The following is a 19206-nucleotide window of genomic DNA, read 5'->3' as shown; positions in this document are numbered from 1 at the left end:
CCAGAAAATCCTTTGACTATATACATCTAATTGAGAAAATGTCATATTACTCATTTCCTCCCCCCACTGCTACAGCTCTGTTCCATTTTATAGAGATAAATGTTGTAAGATGTGTGTATGATACAGATATTTTTTTAGTACAGCTCAGCATTGAATGTGTCCCTTGTGTGTTTTTTTTTATCTCCCCTGACCCCAGCTTTACCTCTGACTACATTTCCATTACAACAGCATATAATTCACCAAAAAATTGAATTGTCAGTACTCCTCCGGAGGTGAAAGACACAAGAAATCATTTCAAATCAGGGACTTTATTCACACTGTCAAAGTGGCCCTGCACATCTCCATGAAAACTCAATTAAGAGCCACAATCATGATAGCGATGTCTGCCACCACATACCTTACATTCTCCCGCTTCTCTTCTCAGTGACACATTGGGAGAGGTCATTTACTGTAACCGTGAGGAGGCTCACGATCACATTTCTCAAGAGTGCCTGATTTAGAGGAAAGGGGGGATGGGTGACAACGGACAACCCTGGCCTTTCCCTCGGGAGCTGTGTCAAAACATGATGCCCGGTAACGCAGTCAGCTGAAATGGCCTTCAGCTTCACTTCAGCCAGACAAATGTGGCAGACTGAGAGAGGTGTCTTGAAGTAGATGGTATTTGGCTGCAAAATGAAGTCCTCCTCACAATCCCTGTAGATAATGGACCTTTTTGGTCATGGAGCGGGCCCCTCAGGGCCATTCGGAGCACTCACAGGGTGCACCCAAACGGGTACTAGAGGAGGATTTAGCCTTCTTTCAGAGATGGAGTAGAGGCTTAGATGTCATGGAGCATACAGTCTGATCCATATGTCTGGTTGGAAGCAATTGTGGACAGTATTTGAAAGTATTGGATGCTATTGTTAGCCCAGGAAGATTTATCTTTTTTGAGATCGACAGTTTGTTGTTGCCAACAGTGTTAATGCACATTAGAATCTGTTCTTGTGGAGCAGTGCTTTGCTTTTCACCATTGGAGTCTCTAGGCAGGTTTAAATGTTGATGTTGGAAAGCCCCAAGCTATCTTTTTTCTCGAGCATGGCTTCTACCTACTAAACTAACCCCGGATGCCGGCTAAAAATAGAGCCTTTGTGAGCACAGCTTTAGCAGAGGGGAAACAAGATGTGGCTACTCATCAGTGAATTGAAAAACAAGTGGAGCAGACAAGTGTCTTTGCCCTGCCGATGGGAACTAAAACATAGAAGGCCACGGAGGATAAAGTAAGCCATGATTGGGCCAGGTAAAGACAATGCAGGCAGGGTGCGAGGCCACAGAGAATCCCTTATGAAGTGGCCTACCTCTTGCCTCCAGCTGAGCCTTTCATTGTGCTGTTGTTTCTAGGGGGCTTGGATGGCAGTTTAGATTAGATCGCACAGAGTAATGGATTGAAGCTGACGAAAACCTGCTGCAGCTCGACATCACCACAGTTAGGATCCATGCACTGCTGTGAATCTTGCTGCTTTATTCAGATCATTTTCAGTTGCCCTCATTGTTAATAACCCTGTATATATATTCATGCTAACATTGTTCTCCTCTAATCTGTATTCATGCGAGTATTTCATTCAATCCCTTTGCAAAGCCGGCCCTAAATCCTTGCCGATCACATTTTGCTACTTCATAATTCTCCAATTTAATATGCCATGAATTACTTTTCAGTCTCTCCCTCCAAAACTGAGTGCTTCACTAGCCTGGTTATATTGTTGTTAGATTTTATTTTGCATTTAAATGTAGAAATTTCAGTTTCTCTATTATTTGTTCTATAAAATACTGTATGAATAGAGGTCCAGCCTTTGCAAATTCAATCCAAGATAATCAATTACTAAAAGTTGGCAGGATAAAAAAAGAAATCTTACAGCTTTATCAGACTGTATAGGTACTCAAGCAAAGCGTGATAATTTGGATGTTTATCCTTAAGATAGGTTTTGAATAAAACTACAGAGGTGAGCGTGGATTTGGATAAATGTGGGAGTAAGTGGAATGAATAAAACATGGCTTTTCAAAAGGCTGTTCAGTGAAGAGAGAGAGAAAAAAAACTGTTAAGTAACTGAAACCTGCTGTGTGGCCATTGTGGGGGATGATGTGTTAATCGAGCCACAAACTGTGTGGTTTTGCAGGCCAGAGGTCTCATTTAAACAGGCCCAGAAAAAGAGAAATGTATTTGAGCTGGTCCCCACTGGCTGCTAGCCCTTGACTCCATTGCAGTAATGTAAATGCTGGATTAGGAGCCATTGGCTGGGGACCCCCTCAACCCCTCTCCAGCCACTGCCCCCTCCTCTTCGTTTCCACTAAGACAGCTGGTATCTTTCAAAGGGTCCCGGCCCCGTGATTGATGTGTAATAGTTCCAAGCCTCACCTGCCCCCTCGCAGCGTTTTTCATCGGCCAGGCAGCCAGCGCTTTCTACTAAGCACTTTGTTTCCCATGATGTGGGTGGAAAACCTTCTCCCTTGCTTTTTAGTCACTGTCTTCGCTTTCTCTGTCTGCTTCTCTTCCCTCTCAGCCATCAATACATTATGACTTCTCATTGCCACAGTGTTACTGCTTCACTTCAAACTGACACACTGTGTTTTACACAGTCAATTTGCTCAACTTCAAATGGCTACTGATGTACTACAAATTAGCTGTAGACGCCTGAACATATTGTTAATTGAACAGTTAAAGTGTTAACACAATCAAACATGACCATGATGTTGGTCAGGATCATTTTTTGGTTGCTTTTAAGGTTAGTATATCCAGTTATGTTAACGTCAGCAGGGTAATTGGAGAATAAAAATTTGGACTGAGGCAGTTATGTTAAGTGTATCCAGATGTAAACTAATAGCACCTAGATTGTAAAGGTACTTATGGAGGCTGGTAGCCGCCCACGACATCAAAGAATGGACCAGACCTCCCTTTTCAACAGTTCAGAGTCTTCCTTGGTTTCATTGGAAGAGGCTTATGTTCCTGATTAGAGGAGAGAAGAGGTGCTTAGCTCATACACAGATTCTGGCGTGCCCCCTGGGATTGGAGCTGTACTATCAAATGTTACCTTTATCAATGTTTTTATGTTCCTCACACTTCCAATACACACTGCTAAGTGGAGGGTAGTCGTTTTATTTGCCACCCCAATATAGGTGTGTATCCTGGGTGGGTGTCTGCACATGCGTGTGAGAGCTCTCTTCAGCCCTCGCGTCCTCTCTCTGCGCTAATGTGTTCTTGTGTGTATCCGCTGGCAGCCCAGTGGTCTCCGTGGTAACTCATCATTAGGTGATTAATGGGGCTGTGACGAGGCTGCGGTTTAATCAGGCCCGGTGTTTGTCTTGAAGCCGACGACAAGAGCAGCTGCCCTGTCAGTTGGTGTCTGCTCACGAGATGACAGCACCCGCTGCTGAGGAGCGCCTTTGTCAAACGTGCTTCATTGTCTGTGTGTGTGCTTGTGTGTGCCTGTCAAAAGCTTTTCATACACCTTCCTCTTCTATTCTTAACCTCACACTCTCTACCTGGATCCCTCTCTATCCCTTCCTCTCCCATCCAGCTATCACGACCACAGTAACACGTAGGCTGATTGCTTGGGCTGATTGCCTGGTCTGATCCCTCTGCAGGACTGAAATAACTATTTCTACTTAATTTGTTGCGGTGGAGGGGGGAGGCAAACAGTGTCAGCAAATGAGACACTCCTTTGTAGGCACAGTGTGTAGGGGCAGCGTAGAGCACACAGCGGGCTGCTTCAGCTTTGCCCACTTCACTGTTTATGGAGGATTTCATTATGGCATGAGTGAGTGGTAGCCGAGCTATTCTGAGTGAACGACGATAGCTGAAAATGGCAGTGGACCGGCAACAGCAAATGACTGGCTCAGTTTCTCTTCCCCTTCTTTCCTTACCCAGTGGATTTCTGTGTTCTTCCCTCCAGAGCTGTCATTTCACATTAACACAGTGGTGACTGTCAGCCAGGGCAGAGGGCTGAGGTTGGGTGCAGTCCAGTAAGCCAGAGTACACATACATAACCACACACAGACACACACACACAGATGAGTAAAACTGAGCCTGGTGTCATCACAGATGGTTTGCACAGAAGCTAGCCAGTTACCTCCGTTATTGAGCTTTGTGCTGTGTCTCTTCCCATCACACTGCAAACGACAAGCACTGTCCTCTGCTGAAAAAATCTTGACACATTATCTCTGAGGAATTCAACAGGCTCAATGCATCACTGCCCCTTTATGTTTAGTAAAAACTTCCTTTTAGGATATTGTGTTTCATTGTAAACTGTACATGTAGCAGTTGTCTTTCTACTTTTCTCACTTTTCATTTTTTTTCCATTAATAACTCTGTTTTACCGCCTTTCTGAAAGAATGGAAATGTGTGAGCAGGAAGCTAGAAGGTTCTGTTCTTTGATAAAGCTACTCAGTGCTCTCCAGAGTATACATGGTTGTGGAGGGGAGTGCCAACAATTGCTGTGATGATGAGAGGAGTCAGCACAGCTGCCTGATCTCTTGGAACTTATCTTGTATTTGTCACCACAAAAGATCTCGTCCAGCATAATCCTTTTTTACTCAATGTAGTATCTTTACAGAAAGGATAATTGTTATTGACACAGGCTTATGCTAATTCTCCTTTTCTTTTATCCGCAGCTTTTCTGAAACACTGGGGTTGTTGGTGTGGCCAAATTTTCCCTGGATTTGATTGGTAAATTCAGAAGACTGAAGCCCAGGCTCACAGTCTACCTTTCACGGAGGCCCAGCCGTGAGAGGACTGAGGAAGGCACGTGGCGGATCATGACGGCCGACAAAGAGAAGGAGAGGGAGAAAGAGCGGGACAGAGACAGAGACAGGGACCGGGATAAGAGAGAGGCTGGCAAGTCCCGCCGGCAGGACGGGGACCGAGGAGACCGTGAAAGTGAGAGCTCCAGGCCCCGACGCAGTTGTACGCTGGAGGGCGGGGCCAAGAACTATGCAGAGAGCGAACACAGCGAAGATGACGACAACGGCAGCACGGGCGGAGGCACAGCTGAGGAGGCCGGCAAAAAGGGCAAGAAGAAGACGCCCAAGAAGAAGTCACGCTACGAGCGTACAGAGAACGGGGAAATAACGTCCTTCATCACAGAAGACGATGTTGTTTACAGACCTGGAGGTAAGTCGGAGTCATGGCTGATCTAATTTTGTCAACAGGTTAGCTACACTTATTTGCATGGCCACTAACTGCAGGGAAAGTAAGTAAATCATTTTTTAATTGTAGGCCCAACTTATAAACATCACATTCACTCCTTTCCATCCACTGTTTTCAATAAGCTTGTTTCAGAAATGAGAAGACAAATGATAATTGATTTCTAAGTGATTACAATAGGCAATCGTTTAGTCTGCCATAGGATTGCACATTATCCAAAGTAGCAACTTTACCAGCAGTATTATCTCCAGCTGGAGGCCAATGCATCATACAATCAAATACAATGTTGACCCACTCTGTTCTTTGTCTTGGGCTGTGTCAATAAAAGTCAAAGTAGATGACGTGATAGTGACGACAGCTGTGATAATGCTTTTCATTCCTACCATCATTTAACTCACTGAAACTGTGCTGGGGCCACAAGGTACTCTAGTTTTCCTTGAGAGATGTTTGAGCTGCGGTAAAATGTCTTTATTACATTTGTTGAATGAAGCTAAAAAGAGAACCAACCTTTTCTGCAGCTGTAAACATGGCCCGTCTATCACCTATTGTTTAGAAATTGGCTGTATTAGAGTGGGGAATGTCAACGATAGGAAGCCAGGCTCACTGGTTGTGTATATAGTCTGCTCTCTATCTCACTTTCTCCCCTTCTCCCGCCTCACCGTGCTCTGTGCCTCGCAACTAAATCATTGCCGCCACGTCTTTTCATTTATGTAGCAGCTAGCAAAAGGTCAGGTGGAGAATAAGAGGGGGGGCATATTGTTTGGATATTTAACGGGAAGAGCGGAAATTACAGCCAGCGTGTTAGGTTAGGTTTCTTCTCCTCCAGCTCTACTCACACACGCATCCACACAAACACTCCTTTATTCTCCTCATCTACTAAACAGACGACCTAAAGTAGGTGCAGTGAAGTAGTTAGACATCCCCACGATATGTTTTCTGTCTAGGCGTGTTATCTGGTTGGCTGAATTATCTCTGCGCTGGTATCAGTGGAGGTCCTCAAGCAAGCAGTCACTGTGAACCAAAGCCTTGTTGTTGCTCACTCTCTATTTCTGTCCGTGTAATGCTCTGCAACGGACTCCATTGAAGACTCCACATTTCATGTTTAATAGAGAGAGAGCACAGCCGCTTTGTCTCATAGTCAATCATGCAGAGACAAGAGGGGGGGCTGGAGAGGGAGAGAGGTAAAAACATCGGAAGCAGTCAGTCACATCAATGAAACATTCAAAAGGCATATAAACAAAGTCGACTGTCTCAGTGGATTAGCTCTGCAGAATATTTATATTTCTGCATTCGAGCAAACGGCAGAGCCAGTGTCTGATTGATGGGGAATATTTACGTTTCCTGTCTTCTCGTTCAATTAGCTTGACAGGTCTAGAGTGGCCCGAGTGTCACAGCCTGCTCCCAATGTGTATACCAGAGCTGTTACATCGGTTTAGAGAAGGATGAGCCAGGACTAGAGCACTGGTATGCTAGTTTGTAATTTACCTCCTGTTGTCAAAATGGAAGATCCTCCACCTCAGCGACAGACCTCCTGCTGTGTCTTCTGTTTATTGTTCAAGTGATAAGCTGTGTGTATGTGTGTGTGCGAGTGTGTGTGCAGAGTGTGTTTTTCCTCCTCCCGCTTGTTCATTGGTAGCAACCATCTTGCAATCAGATTTGATGTGTGCAGCTTAGGCAGACACAAAGCCTGCAATGGATTATGCTTTACTAAATGTTAAATCCCTTTATAGCCGTCTAGTGACACACAATATGTAAAACTGACCACCCTCGGTGAGGGATTTATAGCGCCCCAGACATGGAGAGAGGGAAGAAGTTGTGACAGAAAATACTGGACGAACCATAACAAATAGTGAAACAGAATACTGTTGTGATTGCTTTTGTCACAGGGAGCTTTAGTAACATACAGGTCCATGTCATCACATAATAAATAAGTAATATATGATAGAAACTGTCTGCAATCTCTAGCCACCCACCAATCTCAATGCTTAACCTTTATATCCCTCGAAGATGGGTTCAGGAAGCTTGCTGCATATCGATTGGTGGGGAAAGGTAGAAGGAGGAGTGCAGTCGGCCAATAGGTGGGCCTGCAGCTAACTCTGGCTCTGCTGCTCTTAAAAAAGGATGAAGGAGTGTGTCTGTGTCTGTACTGTTGGCCAGGGGACTGTACACCGGGCCATTTGTATGGTCTGCTGCTAGGTTGAACAGACTGACGCAGTGCAAGAAGCAGACATGCCAAATAGATCTGTGCCCTGTGGCTGAGCTCTCACCTCTTCCCTAGGCCCAGCCAGACTCCTCCAGAGCCTACACACACGCAAGCCCCCAACCTCCCAGATTATAGATTCTACACATTGCTACAGGGTGGTCAATAGGAGACACCCTTAAAGCACGGAGACACAAAAAACTCACTCACTTTCGTACACACACACACACACACACGCATACATTTCTGATAACCAGTCCTTATGCTCTCAGTACTGTAACACATACATGCACACTCTAACACAAGGCATGCTTTTTAAGAGTAAAAGAGTCTGCAACACACAGACACAGAGAAAGAGAGAGCACCATCCACGTTGCCCATCTCCTCTCCACTGCAGCAAGACTCAGCTCGGCACTGCGGGTGGCTGGCAGCCATAGCATGTCTCCTTCCTTTCCTAAGTGACCGCTTGGCTGGTCTGTTAAAAATGTGGAGAGCTAATGAAGACCACCTTCCCCTCCCAGAATCCTTCTGCCCTTGGACCTGAGTGTATGTCACACAACATGGCTGTCACTAGCAACCCACTATCAGACGAGAGTTGCATTAATGTAGTAATTTCTTATTATAATGTCAGCTGTGTTTGTTGTTCTGTGTTTGTTTCAACAGAGTACAATACAGAGACCAAGGAGGCTAGTCAAAAAAACACTTTGTGTGTATGAGTGTTTGGGGAGTTGTTGATGTAGACAGCTGTTGCTTCTTTGCTTCTTGCCGCAGCCACCTCAGAACCCTGGGGGTGGGTGGGTGGGTGTGGGGGGGATGCACAGAGAGTAAGCTGTGCAACAGGATCATGTCTGACACTTAGACACCGAGCTGGATAACCTTTCTGTAAACTCAGATCCGACGATAATAATTATCATAATAATACAGATAAATGACATGAAAAACCAACAGAAAACATTCTAATTAGATGTTTGGCCATCATGTTTCCACCAGTACACCTTGGAGTTAATTCTCTAGAGTTCTAAACAAGAGTTAACACCATTCTTCCAAAGGATATCCAGAATTCTATTTATTTATTATTTCTTTTGGATGGTGGTGGTGCACGTTGTTCAACAAATATCTGAAAGACTTTGGTTGAGATTTGGTGCAAAGGCCATAACGTAATGTTCATACTCCATCCAGTGACCCCTTGTGCAGATGAAGACATTGTTCATGTTCACTTATTTTTCAAATAGAACAGGTTCTGAGTAATACACCATTTTGTGTCAGTACAGTTAAAATTTGGAATAATGCGGTTTTGTAAACTTAATTGGTCAGTTGAATTTTCTATAGACTCAGCTGACTCACTTAACTGGCCCTTTGCAGTTACTCCTGTAGACCAATGTTTAAAATTACCTAAACTTCATCATAAACTTTTCAAGTTAACAGAATGATAATTTTAAAGATTACAGTTTCATTATCTGATTTATGTGCAGCTAAACATCTTTTTATAGATAGTAAATCATACTTCATGGGAACACAACACATCTTGAGTTCTGTTTTCAGTATGGATCCTCTTGAGAAGCCAGTGCAGTGTGGTTCAGTGAGTGTTGGGTTGGTTATTACAGAGCCAAGACACCGTAGGCTAGAGCTGGATTAGCATTGCGCATCCCCTCTGCAACAAAGGCTGGGTGTCGATTGGTTTGCTGTTTCCAGTCAAGCTAACACGAGGGGCAAGCCCTCTGAGTCCTCTCATATTGAAACAGAGCAGTGTGAATCTCTAGCCTGTCGCTAACTGAACAGATCTATTTTTAAAAGCCCTCACTGCTCTCCCATCTCTCCCCACACTAGAGACTCTGGGAAAAGGGCTTTTTAGTGAAATCCAACCACCTGCCGACTGCTAAATGAGAAAGCGTGGGCTAGCCGAGAGGAAAAGGAGAGGAGGAGGGGGTGGTGTTGTCAAAGAGCCTCTGTTCTCCCTTAGGAGCTCAGTCAGCTGTAGGCCTGCCCTATTGTAGAGAGCTGATGGTATCGCTTGCCAGGTATTTCCCTCTGCTGTTCCACCCAGAAGAAGGGAGATTTGTTGGGGCTGGTGGACAAGGAGAGAGGAAGGAAAGTTGGAGAGAATCAAGTGTCAGTGTGCCTCCAGGCCTTGACTGCCCGTTAAACCAACCCGCTGGGATCGACCCAGCAGGAAATGGCAAAAGGTAGCCTTGGTCATCAGCAGGTCTCCTCCACAGAGCCGCTGTGGTCAGTAATAACACCAGTCTCCCTCTTCTCAAGATTTCAGTCGTTCTTGGCCTTGCAGTCCCCTCACACCCCCGTGGTTCCATTATTGCATTCCTTGTGCTATTTAATTTTAGGATCAGTGCACTCGAGGGGGTTGGCTCTTCTGAAGCTGTGCTCTGCTCTGCTCTGCAGCGTGTGCAGTTTGAGCCGAGCACCACTTGTAACAATGCAGGTGCGTCCTGCCTCATGGATAACATTTGCCACCTGCAAGAGGGGCTGAAACAAACACTCTTCTTGATTTAAGAAGCCTGCCTTGTATAAAACATGTTCATATTCTTGCTGCGTTTAGCCAGTTTCATTCCATAGCACAGCCCTTCCCCCATCACTGTTTACTAAACACCAGCATATATGACTGTGTTCACAGTGTGACTTTTCCATTGTAGCTTGTCTCATAAAAGAAAGCTAAGCAGATATCACCTCACAACTCCCCCCTCCTTTCTGCTGGAATGCTGCAGCAAATTAAACAGCATCTTATTTGCTTGAGACAAGGAGAGCAGGACGCGCTCTTTTGCTGAGGCTAGGTGTGTTTTAGATTAGACATGCTTGGCAGTCATATGAGCATAGCTGGCTGAACAATGAGCTACAGCTGAGAAATTGCTGTAGTGTTGTGTGTGTTGTGAGGTTATAGCAATGAATATGCTGGTGCTTGAAGTGGGTAGTGACAATGTAATTGGAGAAACAATGACCGCAAGGATCAGCTTTCAGTGAAGTGCTCGGGTTTGAGAAACTGCACTCTGGAGCTCCATGATTATCTCCCCGTGTCGAAGTATTGAACTTTCTCTTGCTCTCTATCTCTCTGGGTGGCATGGCGGTCAGCAGTGGGGTTGAGCCAAGTTAGAAGTTAAAGTTATGGCTGCTGAGGGAGTGAGAACACTCGTCTACAAAGGCCCTGCTGCACCGAAGGCTACACCCATCCAGCTAACACACACTTCAACCCAAAAAAAACCCCATCCCCCACTCAGACCCCCGCTATGGCTAAACCCCCTAGTCCCTCCCCTTTCCACTTCTCCACTTGAGCGAGGAGACCCACTTCCAAATGCACAAAACGGCAGGAATGTTTAACAAGCCAGGCAGACCCTGGAGGAACTGTGGCCGTGTGGCCCCCCGGCCCCCACCTCCCTCCCTGAGCTCTGCCGCCGCCTTTTTTGTTCAAACAGCAGAGACTATAACGTTAACTTGGTTTTAACTTTCACATTCACTGAGACTGGTGATGTAGGTTCATTGAGAGAAATGCCCTTGAGGTAGTAGACTTTTTAGTGCCCAGGATGAATTCAAAATGTGCTTTTGACGTTCGAAGAATAGACTTGCTCGCTGGCTGTGAATGATTAAACTAGATCCCTTTCTCTCGCTTTTTTTTTTTTCTTCTCCCCACCATGTATCTTTTTCTCTATGTCCATCTGTTCTTTACGCCTGTTGATGTACTCTGGGGTGTACACATGGAGATCTGGCCTCTCTAAATGAATGTGCTGTCGAGGTGAAGGGACACCGATCCCTAATTCCCCCAATTTGACTCCTCCAAAAAATGTCATCTCATTCAGATTAGTCTCTTTTGTTCTCTGCCCTCCCCCCACTCCCTCCCTCCTCCGCCTCTACTCGCTTCTCTCTGTCTCTCTCAACGCAGGCAAACACACACACACACAGTATGTCGCTCACAGATCACACAATAGCGCTGATGGATATTTTCATTCATGTTATCTTGTAAATGACTTCCAGGGATGGCGTAGAGGAGAGAGGGGAAAAGCGAGAAGTAGTGAGAGAGAGATATAATGCGTCACTCAGAGCCAGTGAGGGTGATAAACCCCCAACTCCCTCCCTCCCTCCCTCTCCTTCCCTTAGAACAGCTCATTCAGCCCACAGCAGATAACAAGCCCACCCTGGGGTTACACACACATACACAGAGCCTCTCAAAAAACAAAGCCCATGATGTCACAGATGCACTCATATACACCAGCCCCTCTACAAATGGTATCTTGGGTGTCAGAGCCATTTAATATCTTTGCCACCCCTCTTCCTCTGCACGCGGTAAGATAAACCACAGCCAGATCGATAACTCTGTTGACACAAGCATATAAATAACAGATGATGGCACCGTCAGACGCTGGAAAAAAAGCTAGCCACACATCTTTTTGTTAGGGAAAGTGTGGCTCAATCCTTCTGTACAGAATAGCGCAGCGTGTGTTTGGGTGGAGGGAGCACCAGCAGACTGTGTTGTCAGTGTAAATCCTACCTGTGGCCTTTGTTCTTTTGAATCCAACCTTGCAGAGCTATGAGATAGTAGCGCTTCCCATTTTCATGGCATTGTGTATGTGTGAATGTTGGCAAGAACGCTACGCTCTGTCACACCAAACTCAAGTCAAAACCAGCCCTGAGCATATTAAATAAAACTTGTAGGGTTGCTTCCATCTGAAAAGAATGTCCGGTTTCATTGTGTCTGATCTCATTTTCAATCAATCGAGAATTACTAGCCTGTCATTGTTTTGCCTCTTGATCAAGTAAAAGCTGTTTTTATGGTTATTTAATCCGTAAAATATTTTGCTCAGTTTGATCACAATCTCTGTTTTGTGTTTCAACTAAGAGCCAAGGTGAATAGGAGACTATTATGCTAATTTGACTTTTGTAAATTCAGATCTCTTCTGTAATAATTCTAACCCTTGGCTGTGTCTCAAAGTGCTGTACTGGGCTTAGCTGTCCCCATTATCCACCTCCTCCTCCTCTTCCACCTCCTCCTCTCCTTGACAGAAGTGGTTGTGTGTTTTTTTGTCCTCTGCAGTGTGAATGTTTTTGTTAAGGAGATGAGGGTTCATGACCTGGCCATACCACCAGTCACAATTAAACAGCAGAGTCGGCCTGGGCCACCTTCCTCACACACATTATCAGAGGGTTGCATTTAGCACTCGAGAGGGGTTATGTCATTTGGCAACATGCTAAAACATGAATGAGAAATTCTTGTTTTCCTGCTTAGCTAACCCAAAGCTAACTGGATATTTATCTATATAGGTGCGATGACAGAAGTTGTCATTTTATAGGAAGGGGTTAAAGTGATGACTGCAGGGTGGGTTGGGGTTAAAGCTAGTATTGCTCACTGGTGTATAAAAGGAGTGGAACAATAACATAATTCCCCTTGGGCGTAATGTTTGCTTTGGAAAGGCAACCTTGTAGCGTTCCAAAAGTCCTTAATCCTATTACTCGCATTCCAATTGAATTTGACTCAAGGAGAAAAATATCTTTTCAGCAGAGGTAACAGCTCACAAAATAATGTATTACTGAGTCTGTCTGCAGAAAAACATGAAAGAGTGAACACCTTCAAACTCACAATTTTCTTCCCTCCCCTCTTCTCATTTGCAGATTGTGTGTACATTGAGAGTCGGCGGCCCAACACACCCTACTTCATTTGTAGCATTCAGGATTTCAAGCTGGTGAGTACATTTTCATTAGTGTCTGTGCTGTTTCATGTCCCTGTGTCCTCATAATGGCCTGAGGTTTATCACCCACCCACACTGTGTCTCATGCTGAAAAACAAATGACTGGTTCCCTAGTGAGGAGCAAATCCAGAGGAAATCTGAGCTGTGATGGCGGCTGCACAATTAGGTGACGCAGGTGCTGAGTTGCACATTTTTATGTTTTAACAGTCTGATGAGAATTGAAAACAAATCATAGTGAAATATGATTTTAAAAGAGTTCACAGTTTTTAACGGATTTATGTGGAAAAATACTAATCTCTCTGAGAATCAGGCTTGAATATTAACCACCTTTGTGATCAACTGGCAGTGTAATAGTGGTTGTAATAGAAACATAGATGTTTGTTGATGCACTTAATTGATTTAATGAAGGAGACTTTCACCAGTTTTCAATTGATTTTTTTTACAACCTAATGTGGTCAAATTGCCTCTTTTGCTGAATAAAGAAAGAAATTAGTTTTTAATTTGCTACTGAGGACGGCTGATTCATCAGGCTCAGTCGGTTTAGTGAGGTGGTGCCCCCCCCCGTTGACTGTCCAGTCTCTCTGAATTATCTTAGTTCACCCAACAGCTACGTCTTTGTTCTTGCTGTTGAAAAGGTTGTAGAATGGTTTAGGATATGTGCTTTGTTCCTTCACAGTTGTCGACTCTAACGACACACAGCATGATTTTAGAATATAGAATTTAAATCCTGAAATTATAACAGCTGCATGCAAACCATTCAGAATATATCTTTAAAGTAACATATATAATCTGGGAGTGCTGTACCATCATGATGTGGGTCTTTAGTTATGTTGTTGTTATAATAGTTGGGTCCATGTGGAGTTTATCTTGGAGGTCATTCCACTCAAACAAATGTTTCTGTTGGCTGAGGAAATTTACCAGTTTTAAATTGATAATGCAGCCAAAGGCAATTGTTTTTAATTGGTACCTTGTATGTTTTCCTTCTGCCATCAATGGAGAGTTGAACACATTTAGGTGCAAGTCGTGTGACTACCGTTTAATGGGTAAATCCTACTGGAATATAATAGATGGGTCTATGGTGCCAAACAAGGAGGCATCCAAGCCTGCTGGAGCCTACCTTGCTCGTCTTTTAACAGATTGGTTGTCTAAGCATATAGTGCAGAGGGCTCAGTTAGGGGCGGCCAGGCCCCAGGGGGCCACGGTAATGCCTGCCGACAGCCAGGGTGATGATGGGAGGTCAGCTCAGAGGCCACACACCACTTTTGAAAGAGGTGGTATATTGTGTGTATGTACATGTCTGTGTGCATACGTGTCAGTTCAGGATATTGATCATGTGTGAATACTTCAGAGTGTGTGAAGAAAGGTTTTTAAGGTGAGCCCTGCAGAGGGGAGGACAGGGCGGCCCCACAGCAGCAGGGCTTTAATCGGATTGCAATTGGAGAGTGCTGAGGATAGCAGGAACCCCTCCCTGAGCTCACACATGCGCACACACACACCCTCACACAAAAACCCACGCACCTGCACCTTGATTAAGAGCGCCAGAAGAGGTCTGGAGCAGACCGAGGTAATTGTCCTGGGAGGGAGAGGGAGAATACTGGCTCCATTAGCTGACCTCTATCTCTCTTTTCTCTTTCTCTCTCTCTCTCTCTCCGTCTCTCGCTCTCTGTTACTCCCTCCCCCCCATCCATCTGTAATTAATGAACAGCCATCTGCATGCCTGTATGTGTATGAGCAGGCTGTACCCTTGTCGTCCTATGTTAAAACAACAAGTCCCGCTGGCTCTCCAAACAAGTACACTGTTTTTCAATGAGCCCACTTTGTCGCCAGGCTACAAATCACAAAAGACTGGCACTGTAATCTCTATTTACTAGACCAGCGCAGAATCCTCTCTCAGAATGATAGCTGTATTAGGTTGTAATAGCACATGTTGATGTAAACTTCCATCTAGTCTCCGAGCCTCGAATCTACTCCGTCACCCTGCGCTCAAAACTGGGACACGCACTTGTGCCACTGGGAGAAAGAAAATATTCATCCACTCATTCTGCTCTTTTGTTGAACAACATAGTGGTTGGCGTAATCGCATTTGCCTCTCTTGCCGCAATATATTGTAAAGCACAGGCAGCAGGCAACTTGAGGTCCATGTAAGTGAACAAGGCATTAGACATCAAGTCATTCTCTTTATTTCCTATCCTCTCATCTCTCCCTGCGTCTGTGTCCGACCCCCACTTTTTCTTCCTGTGCAAATTATCGATCACCCCCCCTCCTCTCTGTGTAGGGGAACAGGGCTTTGGAAACAGCAGAGGGGGAGGAAATATCATTGGTCCTAAACCAAACAACCTTATCAATATTGCCCCTCTCACACCCTTCTCCTTTCCCGTGTCTTGCTCTCCTCCCTCAATCTTTAGACTGTAACAGTCTCACTCTGTACTTTATCTAATGACCTGCGAATCCAATTAGTGGTGTGTAGAAATCCTGAATGCAGCCATCAATCTCTACTGCGGTGGGAAGAACAAGGATTGAAACCGGCCACTCTGCCTCTGTACATCTGTCCCTCACTGTGTCTCTTCTCCATGTTGGGACGATTGTTTGTTTGTGTGATTATTTTGCATTTGTAATACCGCATGCAAATGAAATCTATTTTCTAGTATTATGGGGGTCATTCACGACTTGGGAGAAAATCGTTTTCCTTAGTGTTTCCTCAACAGTGGCAGCTGTGGTGCCCAATGTAACCTCTGTGACTTATTGATCCAGCACAGATTTCAGTCTCCCGCCTTCCTCCTAAAATGTCTGCCCAGATACAGGGGTGACCAGTAGGAGGCCATTTTAGTTGTTAGCAAAATCAGAGGTGGAATAAAGACATCAAAACGCTTTATCAAATCATTACTTCTCTTACATGGCCATGTTGAGATTATTAGAAAAGGAGAACAAATTATTTAAAAAATTAGCACAACTAAATATTATCAAACATCAAATGTGACTAAGTGAAATGAACATTAAATTTAATATATTATAGTATTGTATTAATTCTGTGTTTACAAAAACAGTATGAAGACATGCATTAAGGTGTGTTGCAAGTGATGCTATTCCCTCTTATGTGATTAGTTAGGTCACTTAAGGGCCTTGTTTTCCCACAAGGGATAGTCTCAATTTACACCCGGGCCATGACCTTGCAATGTGTTTACTATCTATATTTGATGAGAGTATTGCAGTGATCGTGTCATAGACGTGTGTTTGTCATACACGTTCTGGTCATGTAACTTATATTGTGATCATCCATTTTGTGAACATACTGTTTTTATCTGGTGCAGAACAACACATGCTCACACACGCACACAGACCTACATGTGTTCCCTGTTGGTGTGAGGACAACCTAAGACAATAAGCCGCTGAGCAACCTGCAGTCATATCTTCCCATTGACCCAGACTTCACCCATCCATCCTTCTCTTCTTACCGTGATTTTCTCCTCCGTCTCCATTTCTCTCACTCCCTCATCTGTCTGTTTCTACACTTCACTCCTCCCTCCATTATCTGCTGTCATTCACCCAACTCCCTCCTCCCATCCCATGTTCTGATCATTGTGTCCATGTCCTCAAAGCTCATTGCCCCCCCCTCTTACCACCACCTCCCTCTTTGCTTGTATCTAACCTCATTTGCTGTTATTGTCCAAGTCAGCTGTGCTCCTTCCTCCATTCCTTCCTTCCCCACATCCCACTCTTGCGCTCTCTCTTGCTTCCCCGTCTCCCTCCTTCTTTCGCTAATGGAGTGATTGCAGTGTTTCTCCCTCCGGGAATGAGGGATTGAGGAGCCCAGTACGACACACCCACACTCTTGCTGTTAGTCTTACAAACACACACACACACACACACACACACACACACACACACAGACACACAGACCTAGTCCTGGATTTCCCTGCTTATGGACATTTAATTAGATGCCATGTACAATGCAATTATCTTGCCAGGAGTCCAGCTCATATGTTGCAGACCTGATGAGCTTAAAAGAATGAGAGGATTTTATTTGTCACCAGTATATTGTGTGAACTGAGCTTACTGGTTTTCATTTAGTGTCCCTCATCTTGGCATCAGTTTAATAACACAGTATAATGTAATAGTCCTCTCAAGGTTGAACTTGGTCTGTTTGCATTGTGAGATGTGTGCAAGCAAATCTGTGATATGTTATGCATTCACACATGTCCAGTGAAAACAGTCTGCGATAGTGTATGTTCAGGCTTCTATTGCTGTCAAATGACACACAGCGGGTATGTTTGTTATTAGACGTAATTGATGCATGTCAATCTAATTGATGAGATGTTAAAACAAAAGGTTCGCCTGTAAAGGAAAATTACATGTTTATAAACCTCAACTATTATTGATTAGTACTTGAGTTTGCCTTTTGCATGCAAGATTTGTGCATGTGGCTTTGCATGATTGCCACATGCATAATCAGTAAAGGACACTAAATTGATTTAACGGATTGTTGGAGACAAAAACATCAGGTCCACGTTCAGATTTCTGGTGTATTCCAGCCAGCTGTGAGGTTTTTTTTCTCACATAATTTCCTCTTTTATCCACATTTGCCCTCACTTAACCAGGAGCTCTCAGATAAAGCAGCAATATTGAATTGTTTTTCAAAGTCTTTGGCAGCTCTGAATTTATCTGTCAACATTTTTTTGTTTCCTTTAAATTTTGCAGTATGTTGTATTTTTCTGACAACTGAAATAATAGCATTTGCAATTCCCAGACATTGACGAGTTTGAGTTGATGCAGTTAAATGATGATGATTGTAAAACTCTTTAAAATTATTAGAAAGCCAAAACATTTCATTACCAGATAGCTTGAACAAGAATGATGAAAAAGGCAATTAATAATTTCCTTCATTTTTGCTTAACATTGTACTGTAACACTGTCGTTTCTAGGATAGAAAACCGAGAATGAATATGATTTTATATTTTAATGATGCACAAAATACCAATATTTTCAAACCAGATACAGTTGTCTTGCAGAGATTTATCCAGCTCCTTGTTTTGCAGAAGTAAAGTGTTTTAAGTACAAAGCATGAATGTGTGATGTGATAACTGAATAAAATTTCAACATTGATTATTAATGAATGTTCTCAGTGTGTAATCGGGACACATGCACTGTCCATGTGTGGGTACAAGTGTTTTTAACTGCTTACTTGTGTTGGACAGATATGACAGCATAGCTTTCCTAGTTGTCATGTAAACAATGTGTGTACAACTCCACTACACACACACACACACACACACACACACACACACACACTAAATGTTAATTGTTTCTCAAGCAACTGTTTCCTGATGGTTTTCGCGTGTGCTTATCATACAGCCTTGGAAAATTCCACCTTTTTAAAGCCCATAATTAAAATTTTTTGATAAAGATGCAAATATATGTGCATAAATATCCATGCTTAGTTACTAGGGTTTTCTGTGGATCTTGAGTATAGTGCTAATGGAATCCAAAGTGTTGATAATTAGCGTAACAATGAGAATCAGTTTGCAGCTAGCTATGCTGCGCATATTGAGATCTATGCAAAAATATCACTTAATGTACAATTTGGCATCAGAAAGCAGGGTTCCTTCTTCCTCATCTGATCCTTCCCCAGATTTCTCCCTTTTATGTAAAGCTGCACTGTCAAAGTGGCCTGTGATGCGTGTAGCTGTGAGTCAAGCCAGACTGTAATGAACAACCTGTGCATTTCTTTCACCAGAAAGTCTCTCGTCTGTGTTGCGCTGATATTGAGATGGCTGTAAGAGGTTGACTAGACAGGCATCACTTGTCTGTTGTCACTGCCTAGAAGACTGAGTTCCCTCTTTTTATCTCCCTGTTTCTCACTGTGCGACCACCTTCCTCCCTGCTCCCCTTCGAACATTTTGAAATGCAATTATGGATCAGTGAGCACTGCCATCAGTCGCACTTCTTGTTAATATTTATCGAGTGGAGCAGCAGCCGCTGCCATCTCCTGAGAGAGGGGCGCTACAGTCATTAGGGGCAATTTTGTACGTGTGTGTGTGTGTGCATGCATGTGAGCCTGTGCATGTGTGCATGCATGCTGCTCAGCTCTTCCTTTCATACCAGGGTCCACTCAGCTGCTGTAAGCGAGCTGGTACATTTCACAGGCATGA

The 19206-nt window shown here is 44.0% G+C and overlaps 1 protein-coding gene across 5 annotated transcripts in view; it reads left to right on the top strand.

Moving 5' to 3' along the window:
• The window catches only part of rerea (arginine-glutamic acid dipeptide (RE) repeats a), a 125050-nt gene that overhangs the window by 48006 nt on the left and 57838 nt on the right, over positions 1-19206 (top strand). For all 5 annotated transcript variants that reach the window (XM_020089122.2, XM_069526299.1, XM_069526300.1 and 2 more), the window contains 2 exons: positions 4642-5140; positions 12984-13054. In XM_020089122.2, the coding sequence (XP_019944681.2) occupies positions 4786-5140; positions 12984-13054 (426 nt within the window). In that variant the 5' untranslated portion in view covers positions 4642-4785. The remainder of the gene's footprint in view (positions 1-4641; positions 5141-12983; positions 13055-19206) is intronic.

Source organism: Paralichthys olivaceus, chromosome 6 (genome assembly GCF_024713975.1).
Source record: "Paralichthys olivaceus isolate ysfri-2021 chromosome 6, ASM2471397v2, whole genome shotgun sequence".
NCBI lineage: Eukaryota > Metazoa > Chordata > Actinopteri > Pleuronectiformes > Paralichthyidae > Paralichthys > Paralichthys olivaceus.
The sequence above is the reverse complement of the archived record's forward strand: the minus strand, read 5'-3'. Positions and strand labels throughout refer to the sequence as shown.